The 19,724-nt window shown below is 39.5% G+C and overlaps 2 protein-coding genes across 2 annotated transcripts; one reads left to right on the forward strand and one right to left on the reverse strand.

Moving 5' to 3' along the window:
• Nucleotides 1-1,966: 1,966 nt before the first annotated feature.
• LOC120473167 (nuclear factor 7, brain) lies at nucleotides 1,967-11,784 on the reverse strand. Its single transcript, XM_039662871.2, has 6 exons — nucleotides 8,852-11,784; nucleotides 7,193-7,288; nucleotides 6,886-7,116; nucleotides 5,393-5,415; nucleotides 3,955-4,073; nucleotides 1,967-3,006 (listed from the first exon to the last, which is right to left on the reverse strand). Exons 1-6 carry the CDS (start codon nucleotides 9,248-9,250, stop codon nucleotides 2,477-2,479), a joined length of 1,398 nt encoding a protein of 465 aa, XP_039518805.2. The 5' UTR covers nucleotides 9,251-11,784; the 3' UTR covers nucleotides 1,967-2,476.
• A 154-nt stretch (nucleotides 11,785-11,938) lies between these two features.
• On the forward strand, nucleotides 11,939-17,549 carry tubb4bl (tubulin, beta 4B class IVb-like). The gene is made up of 4 exons (XM_039662872.2): nucleotides 11,939-12,098; nucleotides 12,837-12,945; nucleotides 15,334-15,444; nucleotides 16,214-17,549. The coding sequence occupies exons 1-4, from the start codon at nucleotides 12,042-12,044 to the stop codon at nucleotides 17,266-17,268; spliced, it is 1,332 nt and encodes a 443-aa protein (XP_039518806.1). The 5' UTR covers nucleotides 11,939-12,041; the 3' UTR covers nucleotides 17,269-17,549.
• The last annotated feature ends 2,175 nt before the right edge of the window (nucleotides 17,550-19,724 follow it).

The raw sequence follows: 19,724 nt of genomic DNA on the forward strand, positions 1-19,724 counted from the left end.
AGCATCACAGTCCCGCCCACAGCCCGAGAGAGCGCTGGTGCTGGAAGTAAATTTCCCATTCATTTCTCCCATTGACATTTTGTAAAATCCATATCTAAAGAGTATTAGAGCATGTCTGAGGATAATCAGCTACGGTTGAACTCATAAGCATACAACACATCATTTCGAGTGAAAAAACGAAGAGAAAACACAAAAAAAGTCGAGGGTACAAGCCTGTGTACATGTTTTCATTTCTAAGCAAAGGAACTACTCCTCCCATAAACCACCGCGCCTCACTGAAGTCGTCTGAAAACCACCATGAAAGAGCCTTTTGAGCGACTTCCAAATCTGACGACGGGCACGTGAACTTTTTCCTCCAGTAAATTTTATATAGTGAATGTACAGGGAAACCCCTTATCCTCGAATTACTGAAGCAAACGCATTTGCAGCTCGACATGCAAAAACATTGAGTTTCTGGCTCGCTCATCAGCTAAGCTGTGGCAACTGCACATCCAATGGCGCGCGGGCGTCTCAGAAGTGCGACCAATGAACTTAGCCCTACGTCATCACGCGATCTTCAGTCTTCACGTACCTTCGCGGGGTTTCAGACACGTGACACGACTTCCACCAATCAGATGCATCACTGTTGGATTGTGGGATTGTTCAGGATTTTGGGTAATGAAGTACTTATGCAATACATCGCGAATAAAAGGGATTTATCTTAAAACAAGGTAAGTGCCCCATGAACTTTTGGCGTTTATATGAGCATATACAATCGCTTAGTACAGCCGTAGCTGGTTTTAAGTCTACCATGTATGGTTACGTTTTTATGGCTTATATCTCAAATGTCAATGGAGAAATTGTATTGAATTTTTACTTCCGGCACCGGCTGTGGGCGGGACTGTGATGCTCTATAGGTGCCCTTTAAGATTTTACATTCAGGAATGTCATGCATTATTTTATTTTTTAGGGGACACCAGTTAAGGGGGTGTTAATTTTCTTTAGGCTGTGAGTCGTACACTCTTAGAAGAAATGGTTCCATCCCCCGCTTCATATATGGAACTCTTTTTTTTTGGTAAAAGGTTCTATTGGCCAAGTATGGAACCCCAGTGTTCTATATAGAACCCAGAGGAACCCTTTTTTTAAGAGTGTATAGAACCTTTTGGGTTCCAAATATGTAGCGCTGATAGAACCTTTTAAGGTTCTATATAGAACCTTTTCTTCTAAGAGTGTAGTCAAGTGGTGTACTTTATAGTATGCATGCATGGATCTGTGTTCAAATCCTGATATAGTATTAATGATTATAAACCGAGGAAAATTGCAACTGATCTCAACTGTCAGCGATCGTCCTCTAAAAGCGGAAATTGACCTTTTGTTAACTCCTTTTGCATTTCTTGCCCTACCACAAATAAAAAAAATTACAATTAAAAAAATAATTGGGCTTTTTAGTATTTGAAGTGCTTTAAATGGCTCTGCACGTTCCCAGCTGAGGAACAGTGTCTTATATAGCGAGATTTTACTTTTTAAACAATTGTTTGTCTTGTGCTGGTTGGTGACGTGCCAGGCATTAGGCATCACCTAGGAAACAACACATTTTTTTTTATAATAATAATGAATTAAAACGATTTCGAAGTTGAGAAATTGAGATAGAATTTTTCGCCCTTCCCTGCAATTGTTGAACCGGAGACAAATACACAGACAAATAACTTAGATGATGCGACGTGTGACGTTTCCAGCGTGAAGATGTAATGCCTGGCGCAACAATTGTGGTTAAAATGTATATACATTTTTTTTAAGATAAGACCCTATTCCTCAGTTTGGAACATGCAGAGCCATTTGAAGCACATATTGTATAATATAATATAACACATCAATTTTTTTTTTGTCTTTTGGAAGTTATCCGAGAGAACAAGTGCCTCCTCACTGGGATAATCACTGACAGATTCAAAAAAACAAAGGGCATTTGTTTGAATGTTTTTTTTTTTAATAGCAATAAAGAAAAGCTTGCATATGAATGTGTAGAAAACAAAATTGTAAATCAAGGTCACAGGCACATTAAGGACATGTTTACACAACATCGATGTACTAAAAACAAAGTTTTTCTTTCACGTTTTTCAAAAACATGCACTTTGAAACCCCCTAAAGGTCCCTCGTCTCATTTATGTAAATAAACGGCCAAAACGTATAAACAGTATTTCGTTTTTAGTTTAAAAACTGTTTCGTGTAAACAGCCCCTTAGAGAACTCTTTGGGCTACTCAATACCAATACCATGCAGTGTGCATCTATTTAATAGAAGTGTAGTGTACTACTAAGAGGTTATGTTACCCTACTGTCTGCTTTAGCTCAAACAGTAGAGCATGGCAAGATCAGGGGTTGATTTCCACGAGATGGATGAACTTATAAAACATAAATCGCTTTAAGCATCTGTCAAATGTGTAGTTTCACAGATATATATTTTCAAAATTATAATTTCTTTTTTTTTTTTAAATGATACTTTCATAAAGACACCAACACAGGCTTGGATAGAATTCGCAAAGGATGCTTGCTTTGCGTGTAAAAGTATGGCAATAACCTTTCTGCAAAGACCTGTTTGAAAGTGTAAATAATTTCCTGACATGAAGGCTTTGAAAAAATCACCTCCCCTCGGTCCCAGTTCAGCTGAACCAAGACCCTCTGCAGTTTGTCCTCCACTTTTAGAGATGTTGGTGGTGATGCCATAGCCCTGTACTGCCCATCACGAAGGCAGATGGTCCAGAAGCCATTCTCTGGTCTCGCAGGTACTTCCTGATCTCTCTTCACATGCTCGCTGGCCAAGCCCAGGATCCAGTCCTCGTTGTCCCCAACCTCGACCTCCCAGCTGTGGCTTGCTGAGTTAAAGCCAGTGCAACCCAGCACCTCTGCACTGATGTGAAAACGCTCAGGGTTATTGGGGAGCCCTTGGTTTGGGGTGCTATAGTGGAGACTGGTGAGGTCATCGGAGAGCGTCAAGCAAGGGTGGGCTGTGTTTGGGTCCAGAATTATTGGGCCTGACGAAAGAAAACAGAAGTTGAAAACATACATTGAGCATGTTTACATATACACTGATATGCTTATAACTCCCCAAAATTTCCTTGATTGAATTAACTAATTGTCCAGGCAATGCAACTAAAGTGCGTTTACAAAAACCCAATCATTCATGTATGACTCAGAGTATTCCATTTGTTATGTGAAAATTGATGTTAATTGATCTTCACACACACACACGCACAATTTGATTTTGCACAGGTTTTACACCGGATGTTCTTCTTGACACAACCCAGACAAATACACGTTCACACTCAGTGTCACACACTTCCATGACAGTTTGGCATATCCAAACCATTTTGTTTTAGCATTTTCAAAACCATGATTTGGATTTGGTAAAATTGCCATTGTGAAACTTGACTGGATTTTATTCGGCAGAATAATTTACCCTACTAATACATCAACACTTGGCTTTTAATTTGTCATTTACAGGTTCTTTAGTGTTTTTTGTGTGTGTGTCATTATATACTTTTCAATGATGAACCGATTCGTGAACACACATAAACTCTACATTTGGTTCTGTTCAAATCATGTAGGCTAAATAACATATATTGGCTTTAAAACAGAGTAATTCAATAAAAGGGGAGACTATATTTTGCACATTTTTCCTTTACAAACTTTACTAGTTTGGATTTTAATACTTTGATTGAACGTTTTGAGTCCAAGTTTATTTTTTTATATTGTTTTATCATGATTCAAACCATTCTTTCTTTGACTAATTGCATTGTAATTTGATTAAAATATAGCTAATATGACATCACAAAATTCCAATATGCAGTATGTGGTCCTATCAGCCATGATATGATTAACCTATAGCTTTAAATACTTAGAACTACGCAGCAAAATAAATTAACTACATTAACCCTTCAAAATGAACCAACACATGGCCTTTACTTTAAAGAGGTACTTACTGTAAGGGGCAACTGCCTGCATGTTCTCCCAGACCTTGTACTTAAGATTCCCAAGATACTTAGATTCATCCAACAAAGATCCAGACATGCATTCTGGATCCTGCAATGTGCTCCATGTTCTGCAAAAAATGCTAATATCGTACATTTACTGTGTATATACTTTAAAGAGTACTGGACTCTTGCTTTGACAATAGAAGATCTTGACCAAAAATTGATGGACCTCTTGATGAAAGTAGCCTCACAACATTTATTTTCCTCAAGATGTTCATCAATTTTTAGCCAAGATCTTGTATTGTCAATGCAAGAGTCCAGTACTGTAAAGCAGGGGTCTCCAACCAAGCTACTTTTTAAAAATGAAAGTGGCCGAGAGCTACTCATGTGTAATACAATACTTAAATCTCTTAAATAATGTCTCATAACTCTCATATTAACAGCTATCCTAATTGTTTTAGACCTAAAAGAGTTTTTGCAAGCCTACATATGTCGCCCTTAAATGACAGAGATGTATTTTTTATAGAAAATTGTACTTTGCATATTATACTGTAATTATAGTCAATTATTAAATCAATTATAAAACCAATTATAGTTGATTTTATAGTACATAATAACTAGAGATCATAATGATCACGGTTATCACAGAATCTAATTCAAAAAGTACTACTACTACACAAAAAAATAAAGGTTTTATGTCCAAAACCAGCAAATAACAAATAAAATTAGCATCATTATGTACTTTTTGTTTACATAAACATTAAAATAATAGTATTAAAAATGATGGCCAGATTTTAAAGGAGTGTCTTGCAACATGTTATCTACCAACATGTACACGTTAAAATTGAATTTTGACCAAAAAAAGGTTTTATAGTAGCCTGACACATTTCAGCCTCTAAATCATTTTTATAAAAAGAATAATACAAAAAAAGATATTTTACTGACATTTTACAATGCACATTAGCTTATCTTTTATTATTAATAGTAAAAGTCGGTCCGATTTTGCCGTGGCGTCTGTCGTTGCTATGCAACCATGCACTATTCTTTCACAATCTGAGCCTGATGAATCTTGACATTGTCATTCTGAAACATGGGCATGATGCATCATCATAAACGTGGTTGTTTAAGAAATTAAAAGCTACACACTCCATCAATTAGGGTTAGAAGAACTGATTTCAAACATCACATGCTAGAAACATAATAATCTCAGCAATAATGATCTAATCATAAACTCTTAGGCCTGTATTGCTTAGCAACTTTAGCGACCAGTCTAATAGGTCAAGAACAACACATAGAACATATTTTGTACTGTACATGGTTCCCCCGTAAACATTTTTAGGCTGCGACCCACATGTTTCGCAGAGCCACTGAATTAGAAACAATAGTACACAAAAAAGGAGAAAGCAAAGGAAAAAAGTAACAAAAAGAAAGTCATCGTTATACTTACCCCTCTATTGTAGCTTTGAAGTTCTGTAAAAGATAAAGGTGAATGAGTGAATGAACGAGAATGAGTGCCCTTTCGCGCTGCGTCGAGAATCGACACATTGGGGAATGCCTTCGGCCTGAAGCGTCTGAAGTCAACTATTGCAGACTGATCTCATGAAGTAGCGTGTGTATGACACGCCAATTCGTATTTCCATTTTTGGCGTGCTATCAATCGCTTTTCAGCGTGTTTATGAACGCCGTTGACTTAACGTTATTACTGCATATATAAATATATGACTTACCTCAACCCCGTCCCTAAACCTAACCGTCACTGGGGTTAATGGCGTTTATGACCGTTCCCTTGCCATCCTAGGAAAAAAAATATCGCTCCCCAGATGTAGATCTACATTTTGCTTCGTTTCGCGCGGACATTTGACGACGTGTACAGACACGCGGAATCACTCGGACGTTAATGGCGTACACACACACACATACACGCGGATAGCTCAAAATGCGTCGAGATAAAACGCCATTTGACTCGAAAGTGGCGTGTATGTTTACGCAAAAGTCATGATGTCATGTTGACTATTCAATCTCGATTGGCATAGCCTAATCATTATCACGTCACTCATGACGTCCCATGTAACGGCGATCATAACAGCGTTAGCTTCTGGTCTTCAGCAAGCTTTATCAACCTGTTAGTCTTTGGTGTTGTCAGTCACTCATGGCGAACATTAAGGAGAAACTATTCAGTGTGCCTCCCCTTTGTTAGGCCTCGGGCTGGTAGGAGTTAGATCTATCTAGATATGTATCAAGGGCAAGGAGTTATCGCCCTTGTTTCAATTAGACAGTTGGTTATCTACGGAAACCTCATAACTGATGTACGAGGTTCACTCTTGCCTTCACCTCTCATCTAACATTTCTTTTCGCGCTCCTGAGAACGACGTGCTTTGACCAGTCAGAAGCTGACGCTGTTATGATCCGGCGTCCTTTTGTAGCTTCCGTATCACCGTCACATGCGACGTCACGAGTGATGTGATTAGGCTACGCCAATCGAGATTGAATAGTTGACTTCGGACGCTTCATGCCCGAAGGCATTCCCCAATGTTTCGATTCTCGACGCAGCGTTTCGGTTACAGTCGTAAAACAACCCGGTCTCATCCCAAGACGTCATATAACTGACGTTTTGGGACGTCTTTTTACCATACGTCAATATTCGCCTTTTTAGGGCCCCCTTAAACGTCGGTAGATGAGGTTATGGGATCCTAACTCTACCCCATACCTAAACCTAACCCTAAACCTAACCCGTCACCTTACTGACGTTAAAGGTAAAGCGTCAGTTGTATGACGGCCCGGGATCGCCATCTACCGACGTTTAAGGGGGCCCTAAAAAGGCGGATATTGACGTATGGTCAAAAGACGTCCCAAAACGTCAGTTATATGACTTTTTGGGATGAGACTGTGTTGCGTGAAATGAGACGAACATGTTATTCAAAAAGATGTAAAAATTCTCACCTGCAGTAATGTTAAATCTTCAGCGTTCATGGTTTGCTCCATTGTCCTGACCATGTCTGTAAGAGACGCTATCCTCATTCCATTATCGTCGTCTCTGTTCTTCATTGCCGCGACCCGCCGCTCTTCCTCCTCCTTCAGTTCTGATAACCTGCGCTCTTCCTCCTCATACAGAAACTGATGAAGCTTGAGAAACTCATCCTTCATCTGTCTCTCAACCCGCTGAGCCTGATTCTAAGACAAATAAGTGACATTGAAGGAATATACCGACTGACCTCCTGACAAAAATCTGCTCAAACAAAATATTTACCTTAATGTGCTCCAAAGTAAAGGCTGAAGATTGTCTTGCTTTATTGAATAATTCCAGCTTATGTTGCAGTATCTTCATGGCAGCACACATTTCGTCCTGCAATGGATAATATTTTTTTTAAAGTAAAATAAGGATATATTTCTCAATGTAATGTGCGCAAAACAGTGCTTCAGGAACAAGATTTTGCTCTGGGCATCAAAATTAAAAGTTAATATGTTTGTTTATTTCGCTGCCATGCCTTACTATTGCCCAGTTTCACAGACAAGGCAGGGTTAGTTCACCCAAAAATGAAAACGATCTCATAATTTACTCATCCTCAAGACTTTCAGCCAAACACATTCAGAGTTATATTAACATGCGTCAGGTCAGAGGTCACTCTTCTTCCTGAACTAGACTTGTATATGGACTGTAAAAAAATATTGATGGTTTAACTTAAAAAAGTAAGTAACCTGGTTGCCTTCAAATTTTAAGTTCATTGAACTGGAAAAAGTGAGTTAATACAATGAGTGAGAAAGATTTAATCATCAGAAACTCAAAATGATATGTTATCTGAACTAAATAAATTATTTAAGTTGATTTGACAAAAGAAAAAATGTTGTGATTACTACACTGTAAAAAAATAGTGTTGGTTTAACTTAAAAAAGTAAGTAACCTGGGTTGCCTTCAAATTTTAAGTTGATTGAACTGGAAAAAGTGAGTTAACACAATGAAGGAGATTAATTTAATCAGAAACTCAAAATAATACGTTATCTCAACTAAATAAATTATTATAAAGTTGATTTGACAAAAGAAAATATGTTGTGATAACAAATCTTGAAAATATTTTTTTACAGTGAAGAAACCAGTGATTATAGTTAATAAAGTTTTGAATATAGATAATCATATAGATGAATATAGATTACTTTTATGATGGATGGATGCACTTTTTAGGTCAAAATATCAGGCTTCATTTTACTCCATTATACAGATTTATTTTTTTTTCTTTTAAATATAGTCATATACGCCTTGAATGGCTTGAGAGAGAGTAAATAATGGGATAATTTACATTTTTGGGTGAACTGACCATTCTAGTCCCAGGTTAAAATGGATGTTGGAGCTGAAAGTTAACAGTTAACTAAAAGTGAATTGCAATGGAATATTTTATTGAGTCAGTTTGTTTTGTCTCATGATGCACACCAGTAATGTTTTTTTTTCTAAAGCAAGTTTATAAAAGCTACTTAAATGTCATAATTTAAGTTAACTAAGGCCTAATTCTGACTCCATCTAAGCCCTGTCTGTGAAACTAGGCCTATATGCATTTAGCATTGTGTATTTTTTCAGAACAGACCTACAACTCACTAGATGAGAACAACCAGTGCAGAAAAACGATATGAACAACTCATTCCAGTACACTTTGAAAGATTTATGTCACATTTTGGATAGAGTTGATCCCATTTTCCCAGAATACAATGGGGCGCATATGCCACAATGGGAGCTCGAACAAGGGGAATGAAGAAGGTGTTGTTTGAAAGCCTGCCATGATCTTTTTGGCCGAACACTGTGATAATGTCAAAGCAAACTTGATAAACAGCATTCTTATGCCCTGCTGCTGCAAATCTTGAGAAGAGCAACACAATGTTACACAGTGTGTCGAAACAATGTGTCTCTGTCAAACTCTACCTTGCAGTCCAGAGCCGCCTCTTCCGTGGGAGAGCAGTCGTGACCTTTGTGCATTTTTGAGGCTTGGCACACCACGCAGATGGGCTCCTGGTCCACCAGACAGAAGAGTTTGAGCTTTTCCCCATGTCTCCAGCACAGGGTGTTTGATCCAGGCACACCGCCCTGGCCTTTCCCCAGCTGAAAAGCTTCACACAGGTTTTTGAGGGCCCGGTTTGAAAGAGGGCTTTTCTTGGAGGCTTTTCTCCTGCAGACGGGGCAGCTGCGAACGACTGCGCTCTCCCAGAAGTGCTCCAGACAGCTCCGGCAGAAACTGTGGCTACATGGCAAAAGCACCGGATCCTTGAAGATGTCGCAGCACACGGGACAGGAGAGGTCCTCTTCGGGAAGGTTTGCAGACATGTCCTGTAGCAGGTACTGCTTTCTTCGGGGTTTAAGAGGAGGGCTTGTTGTCTGCGTTAGACATCTACAGGTGTTCTGGTTTCATGGCGCACAGTGCTGATAATGTGTCTGTCTTGACATGCAACAGTAGAGAGGGAGGGGTCTGAGCACACTGAACTAGTAAAACTAGAAGTGATTGTTGAAGGATAGAGAGATGGTGGTTGTTGATCCCCTTCAAATAGTAGGTGTGGTTTCACCATTTAAGTTCTGCTACCCATACATCGCAATAAATCCATTATTAATATATACACAATAAGTTTCCAAAAGGAGGTTTTCACGGCGATGCCACGGAAGTACCCCAAAAAAAAAACTTTTATTGAAAAGAATTGTTGGTGTAAAAAGTCCTTCACTATGTAATACAACTTTTTTCGATTATAAGAATATTTTGTGGAAAGGTTGTTAAAGGCTCTTCATGGAACTTTTATTTGATTATTGTGTATCCACAAGTTTCCGAGGGGCGCTCCTGTAAAAAATACAGTGGGTGAAACTTCCGGTGACGCGGCGGAAGTAGCATTCCAATGGTATTTTGTGTGTTAGTTAGCGAAGAGGCTAGCTGTTTTTCGGAGAATTATTTTACTATTTAAAGACGCAAATCTTTATGAGAGATGTCGTTACGGAGCTCAGGGACAACATGTGCTGTTCGCGGTTGTATGTATAACCGGACTAAACTAATTTAGTGGCTTAAACGGGATTGTTTTGAACATAAGCTGAAAACGAAATCACAGTGATCCTGCCAACGACTGTAGTTTCCATCAACCTCCCAAAAGACGACGAATCTTCCTGTGTACATTTGTTTAAATTCTTAATATTCTATAAACTCTATCAGCATGTGTTTGGCTGTTCTCTACTGATGTTACACCTAAACTCAGGATCAAAGCCTGTGTTGACAGAATACCAAATGTGCCAGTTAATGTATTCAAGCAGCACATTCATTTATAATTTTGAATAAACTCCAAAGCACAATGACTAAGTGTGTATTTTTTATTTTAATTGTTTGTCAGCTCGCACAACTGTCTGTCACCATGCCTTGATGAGTATTGATTATTAATAATGTTATTATAATACTCCCAATCAACTACTGCGGAGGGTAGAAGTACTGTTATTTCACCCTTTTGAATTTCGTTGAGGTTGTGTTCCCACATCGTTAGCTAGTTTGGATCGCTATAACTTGAATGACTGTCAACTGTTGAATGAACGAGTGTCAAGCATGTCAAATCGCGCTTTGTTTACTTCCAACCGGAAGTCGCGCCCACTTTTGACGCAAGGCCTCATGGGGCGTAGAAACTTGTGGATATGAATATAAGTTTATATTTATGCATTGTGACACGCATGCAAATCTCATTAATCCAAAGTAATACAAAACAACAATTCTAATTATTTAAATGTAATTGTATAATTTATACATCAAATTATGCAATTGCTTTACAATTTTGGAAAAATCTGGAAAAAATGGCACTCAAACCAAACAATTAATCTTAACTTGAGTTTTCTGAGTAAGCAAGGGATAGTATGTGAATAGTACAGATTATTAGATTTTTATAATTAGGTTTAGACTAAGTTAAATAGTAATAGAAGACTGTTTGTTTGTTTGTTTGTTTGTTTAGGTGTTAGTATTCTAGAAAAGCTAAATTAATCTGTGGGGTTCCTCGGGGGTCCATTCTTGGACCCTCATTATTTCTGATTTGTAGCCTATATAAATGATTTGTCAAATGTTTTATTATTCTTACTCCAATAGGCTACCTTAAGACATAACCTTAGTAGGCTATCTCTCCCTCAAAATTTTTATTTATTGATTAAGAATGTAAATTATGGCCTAATCACATCTGCTATGGAATGCCAAAGCTGACTTGATTAAAAATAAATAAATAAATACTTAAATAAATAAATATACAAATAAATGTAAAAAAAAGCAAAAATATATAAATAAATAAATATACAAAAAAAAAGAAAAAAAAGTATTTTTAAAATTAGTATTTATACTTTCATTTCCTTATTTGTGTATAATTGTGTATAATTCACGCCATGCATTGGAGCACAGAAGCATCATCATGCCCATTTAAACAGCACCGGTCGTGCCCACGGTCGAGCTGATATTTCAACCTATAAATTGATTTCATACCTACCCAAACCTTATTAAATAGGTAGCCTATAGCCTACATATGTCAAGTTCTTAATATGAATCGATAAACTGCTGTTATTATAAGGCAATGCTGTTAACAGTAAAATACAATTATCAAAACCCATAGTGCCTTATAATTATAATAACTGAGTAGTTTATCGATTAATATAAACTAGTGGTTAGTATAATATAATATGGGGTGTTAAATTCATATTTAGTGGTTTATCGGATGTGTTTTCGCTTATAATATATTTAAGTAAAGGTATCATTGCAGAGAAGTTAATTCGCAGGTTAACGTAAATTAACATGTTCTGTAACTTAAGATGCCATTCTCTATTTCCCCTTTCCTATATTTTTCAGACGTCTTTTATAGTTAGTGGTCCTTACAGGGAGTCGCCTCTCCTCTCAGCATCCTACCCGGAGTCTCCACGAGTTTAAGCTCCTCCTCCTCCTCCTCTCTCCTCCAGCCTCTGTTGCCACAGCGATGACGTTATCTTGCACCACACGTTCAGCCCAGTAACGGAGTCCAGAGGCGGGCGTTATTAGAGAACGAGCAGAAAAAAAGCAGCTCAATCCGTGAGTGTGCAGAAGACAGCTAACCCCTCGGTTCCGTCTCGACCCTCCTGCTGCATCATGCGCGAGATTGTGCACCTGCAAGCCGGCCAGTGCGGCAACCAGATTGGAGCCAAGGTAAAAAGACAAATATCTTGTTAGAGAACGGACGGCTCAGATTGGAAAAATGCACGCGATGCTCTCCGAGGCGACTCATCCGCCCTTAAAGAATCTACCAGAATCATTCGGCCGCATTCATCAGCTGCATGCAGGATTTAAAGACGCATTTGCCCAATCTGAACACATTGCGAAGAGACTGGGAGAGGAAACAACTCATTCATTGTCGCTACGATTGGGAGTCGAACATTCCTTCTGTTTCCCCTTTTTATAATAGCGATAATCGATTATTACAGTTAACTACCCTTCAGGGTATTTGATGAACAATGAGGTTGAATTGTTGCATTGGTTCCTCTTATCGACAATAATGTCGCTTTAATAGCATATGGGAATAAAATATTCTACTTTAGTATTTAATATTTCGCAAATATAGGCTATTACATATTCATATAATATAGTTACATAAGCATTCGAAACCTACATCGCTGAAAGAAAATAACATCACATTGTTATAGCAACTATTTATTTTTCGGATTTATTTTTTTCCAAACGTTCGAAACACAAATTGGAGATACTCCTTTAAAAATACACACACAATAGGCCCATATATGCATTCTTGGTTTTATATTTCTAACCAGATAAATATGATGCTTTACTCAGTTTCTCTATCTTCCTCTGCCTCTCGCTCTCTGGCCTCCGCCCTGTTGTTTGTCCCCCCCCCCCCCCCCCCCTCTCTCTCTCTCTCTCTCTCTCTCTCAGTTCTGGGAGGTTATCAGTGATGAGCATGGCATTGATCCAACAGGAACATATCATGGAGACAGTGACCTGCAGCTAGACAGGATCAGTGTTTACTACAATGAGGCCTCAGGTATTTATTTTATTTTTGTTAATATCTTAAAGATTACATTCTGCACCTTTCTGAAATATTTAAATAAATATTGTGATATTTTTATGACAGCATAAATAAAGTGAGATCCAAAAGCCTGAGACAGCATTGAATATATTATTGTTGTCGTTAAATATCTTTTAAAACCAAATTGTTAAATGAAACGATAAATATCTGATGAAAAAACCTTAAACTAAATAAAATGTAAATAAATGCTGCATACTGTAGCTTGTCAACTGGTGAAGGACTAAAATTACTGAAATAAAATTAAACTAAAACTGAAATAAAACCTGAAATAATAAATTAAAAATTTAGAAATATCAATCCAAATATAAAAATACAGGCTAATTCAAAATATTAATATTAAATAAGTGTTCCTTAGTATACAGTTATATTTAAAAAATACTATGTAAACATGGAAATAAAGTGTTCAGTTTTAAATTTGTATGAAATTAAATTAAACAAGAGACAATTTTTCACTATTTTTAACTCCTTTGCATTAAAGAATGACAAAAACCAAGCTGATGCTCTTTGGATTGTTCTCAAATCACAGTGTGTAACATGAGGGGCTTTCACACCATATTAACGTTTCCATAGTTTCTGTAGCTATTTGGTGTCTATGTACCGCAGGAACTGGGAAAGATTTTAGTTATACGAACACCTTTTGTGAGAACCAATTTAGCTCCTACTTCAGAGTGTGGGGACAAACCCAGCATAATAGGAACTACCAGTGACGTAAGTGTACGCTGATTGGCTAAATGCATGCGAAACAACAGCACCCGCCATTTTTACACAGTTTACATTTACGTGCTCCATGAACATGGAAAACAGCAATAAGGCATAAACATACATAAAGATAATGTTAACATCATGTACCTGTCTTCTTTGTCAGCGGTGTTCTTTCCTCAGCCTCAATGATATGCAGCACTCTTAAAGGGTTAGTTCACCCAAAAATGAAAATTAAGTCATTAATTACTCACCCCCATGCTGTTCCAACCCCGTAAGACCTTCGTTCATCTTCGGAACACAAATAAAGATATTTTTGATTGAATCTGAGAGCTGGATCAGTCCTACATAGACTGCCAAAGGGACTGGCTCTTGACGGCCCATAAAGTCATTAAAGAAAAGGTTTAAATATTCCATGTGCCTACAGCGGCTCAATTATAAGTTTATCAAGCGACGAGACTACTTTTTGTGCGAAAAAAACATAAATAACGACTTTATTCCACTATTCCATTACTTCCTTATGGGCGCATGCGCGAGAACTGAGACGAGGACGTTCTCATTCGTCTACTTTTTGTTACCGGCTGCTCGCCGCTTAGGAGTTTTACCGCCACCTACCGTATAAAATGATGATCCATATATAAGGCGCTCCGGATTATAAGGAACACTGTCGTTTTTTGAGAAGATTAAAGGCTTTTAAGTGCACAGCGTGCATCTTCCTCTGCTTGTAAACAGAAAGTTTTGCGCTTCCAGCTATATCAGCACATCATCTTATACGGTAGGTGGCGGTAAAACTCCTAAGCGGTGAGCAGCCGGTAACAAGAAGTAGACGAATGAGAACGTCCTCGTCTCAGTTCTCGCGCATGCGCCCATAAGGAAGTAATGGAATAGTGGAATAAAGTCGTTATTTATGTTTTTTTCGCACAAAAAGTAGTCTCGTCGCTTGATAAACTTATAATTGAGCCGCTGTAGGCACATGGAATATTTAAACCTTTTCTTTAATGACTTTATGGGCCGTCAAGAGCCAGTCCCTTAGGCCGTCTATGTAGGACTGATCTAGCTCTCAGATTCAATCAAAAATATCTTTATTTGTGTTCCGAAGATGAACGAAGGTCTTACGGGGTTGGAACAGCATGGGGGTGAGTAATTAATGACTTAATTTTCATTTTTGGGTGAACTAACCCTTTAAGTTGTCACAGGAAATTTTGTCTCTCAGCCCTCCTTTTTGCTCTTTCAATCGCATATCTATATGTCTGTTCCATATTAGTTATCACAAAACCCATGACACACAACAAAAACACAGCTCCGATCATGGCGTCCTCTATTCTCCAGTTGTTGATATTGTTAAATACCATGCTATGACATCGTTGTCGGCCAGCTTACGTCACTTCCTACTGGCGGCGCGAATGCAATGCCCCAGGGGAACATTGTGTTCTCAGGGAACCACCCTAGTGGCTAGTTCCTATAACTGAGTTCCTATACCCGGTGCGAAAGCCTCTATGATCATGAGGCTTTACACTTGAGCTTGAGTTCTGCTATCATTCTGAAGGCCTGAATCATTGCAGAAAAAGGAAGATAGAAAGACCAGTTGACCAAGTTTTCAATTGTCTGGTCCGTCTGACCTACTCTTTCTGTCTCTCTGTTTAGGTGGGAAGTATGTTCCCCGGGCCATCTTGGTGGACCTGGAGCCTGGCACGATGGATTCGGTTCGTTCGGGACCCTTTGGTCAGATATTTAGACCTGACAACTTTGTGTTTGGTAAGCATTTATCAAATACCAGCACAATGATGGATATAACAAAAGTAGGGTATGAACTCACATTGTAATGAGTGCAATTAGTAGGTATGAATCCACACCGACAAAAATGAAGTTTTTCTTTTAGATGCTAGTAGGAGTTCAGATTTGACTTGATGAATGCCTGAAAAATTTGTGTCAGAATGAACACCCCAAAGACTATAGATATACCAGGACAAGGACAGTGCACTTGTATTACTACGAATGGTAGAAGTGCAATGTGGAATATGGCAGAATAAGCCCCGCCTTCTAAATAAAAGAACCAATAGAGAGCCATAGAAGCTTCAGTTCCCTTAGAAACCTGGCATGGGGCATGAGTATGGACATCAGCAGGTTAAGGGATTTCACGATTCCCCCATTCAAGGAGAAAGGACACGGTCTAGGATACCCAAAATAGCTGCCAAGAGTCCTGATTTTTCAGAGTTAGACGAATTCCTGGGTCAAGACATTCCGTCTGAAAATTTTATCCCGGCCATATCCCTAAACCTAATCCTATACCCATTTTTTATCCCTTAAACCAGAGGAAAATGATATGTGAATCACACTGATGTTGAAGCACCTAACCCAGGCTATGAGCCTAAACCTGGTTGGTTGATTGGTTCCAGGATCAACAATGATTGATGCACTTGGTAATCAGGTTCTACCCAGGAAGCATTGCAAATATGGCCAAAGAGTAAACTGACTTTCCTCGAAAGGGATTGTCAATGCTCAATTTGTATTTTAATAATTGTAGGTCAGAGTGGTGCTGGAAACAACTGGGCCAAAGGTCACTACACAGAAGGAGCAGAGCTGGTGGACTCAGTACTGGATGTTGTCCGTAAGGAAGCAGAAAGCTGCGACTGCCTGCAAGGCTTCCAGCTCACTCACTCTCTCGGCGGAGGCACCGGCTCCGGCATGGGAACTCTCCTTATCAGCAAGATCCGCGAGGAGTATCCCGACCGCATCATGAACACCTTCAGCGTGGTGCCCTCACCCAAGGTGTCCGACACCGTGGTGGAGCCCTACAACGCCACGCTGTCCGTCCACCAGCTGGTGGAGAACACTGACGAGACCTACTGCATCGACAACGAGGCTCTTTATGACATCTGCTTCCGCACGCTCAAGCTCACCACACCAACCTACGGTGACCTCAACCATCTCGTCTCCGCCACCATGAGCGGCGTGACAACCTGCCTCCGCTTCCCCGGCCAGCTCAACGCAGACCTTCGCAAACTGGCAGTCAACATGGTGCCCTTCCCGCGTCTCCACTTCTTCATGCCAGGCTTCGCTCCACTCACCAGCCGAGGCAGCCAGCAGTACCGCTCTCTCTCAGTTCCCGAGCTCACACAGCAGATGTTCGACGCCAAGAACATGATGGCCGCCTGTGACCCGCGTCACGGCCGCTACCTGACCGTGGCCGCCGTCTTCCGCGGACGCATGTCCATGAAGGAGGTGGACGAGCAGATGCTGAACGTCCAAAACAAGAACAGCAGCTACTTCGTCGAGTGGATTCCCAACAATGTCAAGACCGCTGTTTGCGACATCCCACCACGCGGGCTCAAAATGGCAGCCACTTTCATCGGCAACAGCACGGCCATCCAGGAGCTCTTCAAACGCATTTCTGAGCAGTTCACCGCTATGTTCCGCCGCAAAGCTTTCTTGCACTGGTACACCGGCGAGGGCATGGACGAGATGGAGTTCACCGAGGCAGAGAGCAACATGAACGACCTGGTGTCTGAGTACCAGCAGTACCAGGACGCCACCGCCGAAGAGGGTGAGTTCGAGGAGGGCGAGGAGGAGATTGCCTAAATCGCAACCACCAGACGAAATAGTGTTCTACTCCATCGCCATCATTTCATCCTTATCACCACAAACCGATGCTCTCCATAACTATGAATGGGTTTTTACATTCACTATCCATGAACTACAGCCCTACCGGTGACATTGAGGAATTGTGTAGTTTGGTTTTGTGTTTCTGAGTGTTTGTGAATCCAACAACGCAAGCGATTTTTACTGTGAAGCCTTCAGATTCCATAACGATGAAAATATTGTCCATGTCGATCTGAATAAAGGCAAATTCTGAATCTGAACTGCTTTTGTTGTTGTTGTTTATTTCTAACGTCACAGAGGTTTACATTACATGAACGTCTAATTTACATCAGTGGTCCTCAACTAGGGGGCCTGGATCAAAAATAAAACAAAATAAGCTTTAAAATCAGATTAAAACAGCTAAAAATCATGTTTTTTTTTTGTTTTAATTCGTTCCTTCAACAACTGTCATTTTTATGGTTCCCATGGTCAGCGCACTTGGATCGGCGTTCGTAGATCGACTGGTAGAGACTATTTTTCAAAGATGGCTTCTTCCTGTATTCGCGAAGTTGACTGTGTGTATAAAAACATCTTCTTATTAAACTGTATGGACACTGACAAAGTTATCAATGCTTCGGTTTGAATGTAGGGACACTTATTATGCTACCGTGTTAGTGTGGGGCTATTTTGAGCCTTGTTAGTGGTAATAACAAGCGATTTTATTTGCCATTACTCTATGCCCTATATACAAGCGTTATACTAGCGTTATAGGCTAAACTGTTTTTAGAGATAAAACTATTTACATTCGGCAATCATGAAAACAAATCTCAGATAACGGTTGACTAGGTAACAATGTGTAATTAGACCAAAGGTTCATTTTGCACCGGAGTTCTCCTTTAATACAACAGCTTCGAATGGTTATCAGGCCTTGAGTGCAGAGATGCTTTGCGTGAATGGTATTTCACGACAGTAACGTTAACAGTACTCCACAGCAACTCTAGGGGTCACTGTTTGACAAAATCAGAATTCCTGCATATTGTGACTTTAAAAGTGTACAGCCTTGAAGTTTAAAAGGTTGAGGACCACTGAGAGTTTCCCTATATTATCATTCAAATATATATATATGATTTTTTTTTTTTTTTTTGCCATTTTACTAGAGCAAATGAAATCAAAAGCAAAAGACTGAAAATCTTAGCAACCACTAGAGAGCAGTGTTCCTGAAAACAACCTACTGAACAGGTCTTTCTTACATCTAGTCCACATAATAAATCTTGCTTTGTTCTTGGCAAGCAAATCTGAAGCATTGCTGTCTAATTGCAATACGTTTCCTAGACAGACACTCCTCCATGCACACACAGATATTATTGGACATGTGTCAGCAATCATATGACATTATGTAATGTTATAAAACCTCAAAGTAGCTACACCTTTCCAGCTATTAATTCAGAGACCTTTACTATATCTTTAAGTACATCTTGTTATCCTATCCACCTTATTTATTTATTTTTTAATTATGAATTAATTGGAATTAAAGCTGCAGTATAGGTAATTTGTAAAAAAAAAAATATATATATATATTTTACATATTCGTTAAAACTGCCGTTATGTCCTGACAGTAGACTATGAGATAGATGATCTGCGAAATAAATCAAGCTCCTTCCCAGTGGTCATATTGCCATTTGCAGAAATACACCGCTCCCGTCAGAAACAACCAGCCAGGAGGAGTGTCTTAGCAGTGTCAATCATGCTTGTGTACACGTGGATAACAAGAGAGCGCTCGCCTCTTACACACAGCGCGCCTTCATTCAAACCAAACTCGGTGATTGCTGTGCTAATGGCGGAGAAACAACCTAAACTGCCAATTTCTCGAGTGGAACCTGCTCATAAAACAAAGAAGCGTAAAAGGAAGAAAATGATGACGATAAACAAGCGAAAAAGAAAGAAGTAGACAGAGCCCATTGACTCAGTGTCAAAGCTTTAGCCGCATTACATGTAGATAAAATGTCACGCACTGTGGAACAAAGGAACAATTGAAACCTGTTAATTCACTGGCTTGTCATGTTGCTGAAATAATATTGTGGCGATATATTGAGGCCGAGGGACAGGGACAAGAGAGTGGCGCAAGGCCGGTGGAGTGAGTGATAATGAACGACACCTGTGAGACGCACCGGTCTGTCACGTCGGGGTCACGCATCTCTCACGGAGGAGCGAAAGCAAAGGAGGCGCGACGACAGCGGAGAGAGGAACAGGTCTGATTTTATGTTGTGATTTTTATGTTCTGTTTTGTGTGTTGTCCGTTAGGGGCTGCTGGCTTATACTTTAATTTTGTATTTTATTAAACTTGTTGAACGTTTGCCGGTTCCCGGCTTCTTTTTCCAAAAACAACTGAACTCGTTACAAATGTAGGCCTACTAGCAAACCTTATCTAGCATTAGGCGTAGCCTACATCACTAGAA

This window comes from Pimephales promelas, chromosome 3 (genome assembly GCF_988280905.1).
Source record: "Pimephales promelas chromosome 3, fPimPro1.hap1.1, whole genome shotgun sequence".
In the NCBI taxonomy this organism is placed as follows: Eukaryota; Metazoa; Chordata; class Actinopteri; order Cypriniformes; family Leuciscidae; genus Pimephales; species Pimephales promelas.

Coding starts and splice junctions, on each gene's coding strand:
- tubb4bl (XM_039662872.2), top strand. CDS start 12,042: ATGCGCGAGATTGTGCACCTGCAAGCCGGCCAGTGCGGCAACCAGATT. Junction 12,099..12,836: donor GCAACCAGATTGGAGCCAAG/GTAAAAAGACAA, acceptor TCTCTCTCTCAG/TTCTGGGAGGTTATCAGTGA. Junction 15,445..16,213: donor ACCTGACAACTTTGTGTTTG/GTAAGCATTTAT, acceptor TAATAATTGTAG/GTCAGAGTGGTGCTGGAAAC.
- LOC120473167 (XM_039662871.2), bottom strand. CDS start 9,250: ATGTCTGCAAACCTTCCCGAAGAGGACCTCTCCTGTCCCGTGTGCTGC. Junction 7,289..8,851: donor AGGCGGCTCTGGACTGCAAG/GTAGAGTTTGAC, acceptor TATCCATTGCAG/GACGAAATGTGTGCTGCCAT. Junction 7,117..7,192: donor TTACTTTGGAGCACATTAAG/GTAAATATTTTG, acceptor TATTTGTCTTAG/AATCAGGCTCAGCGGGTTGA.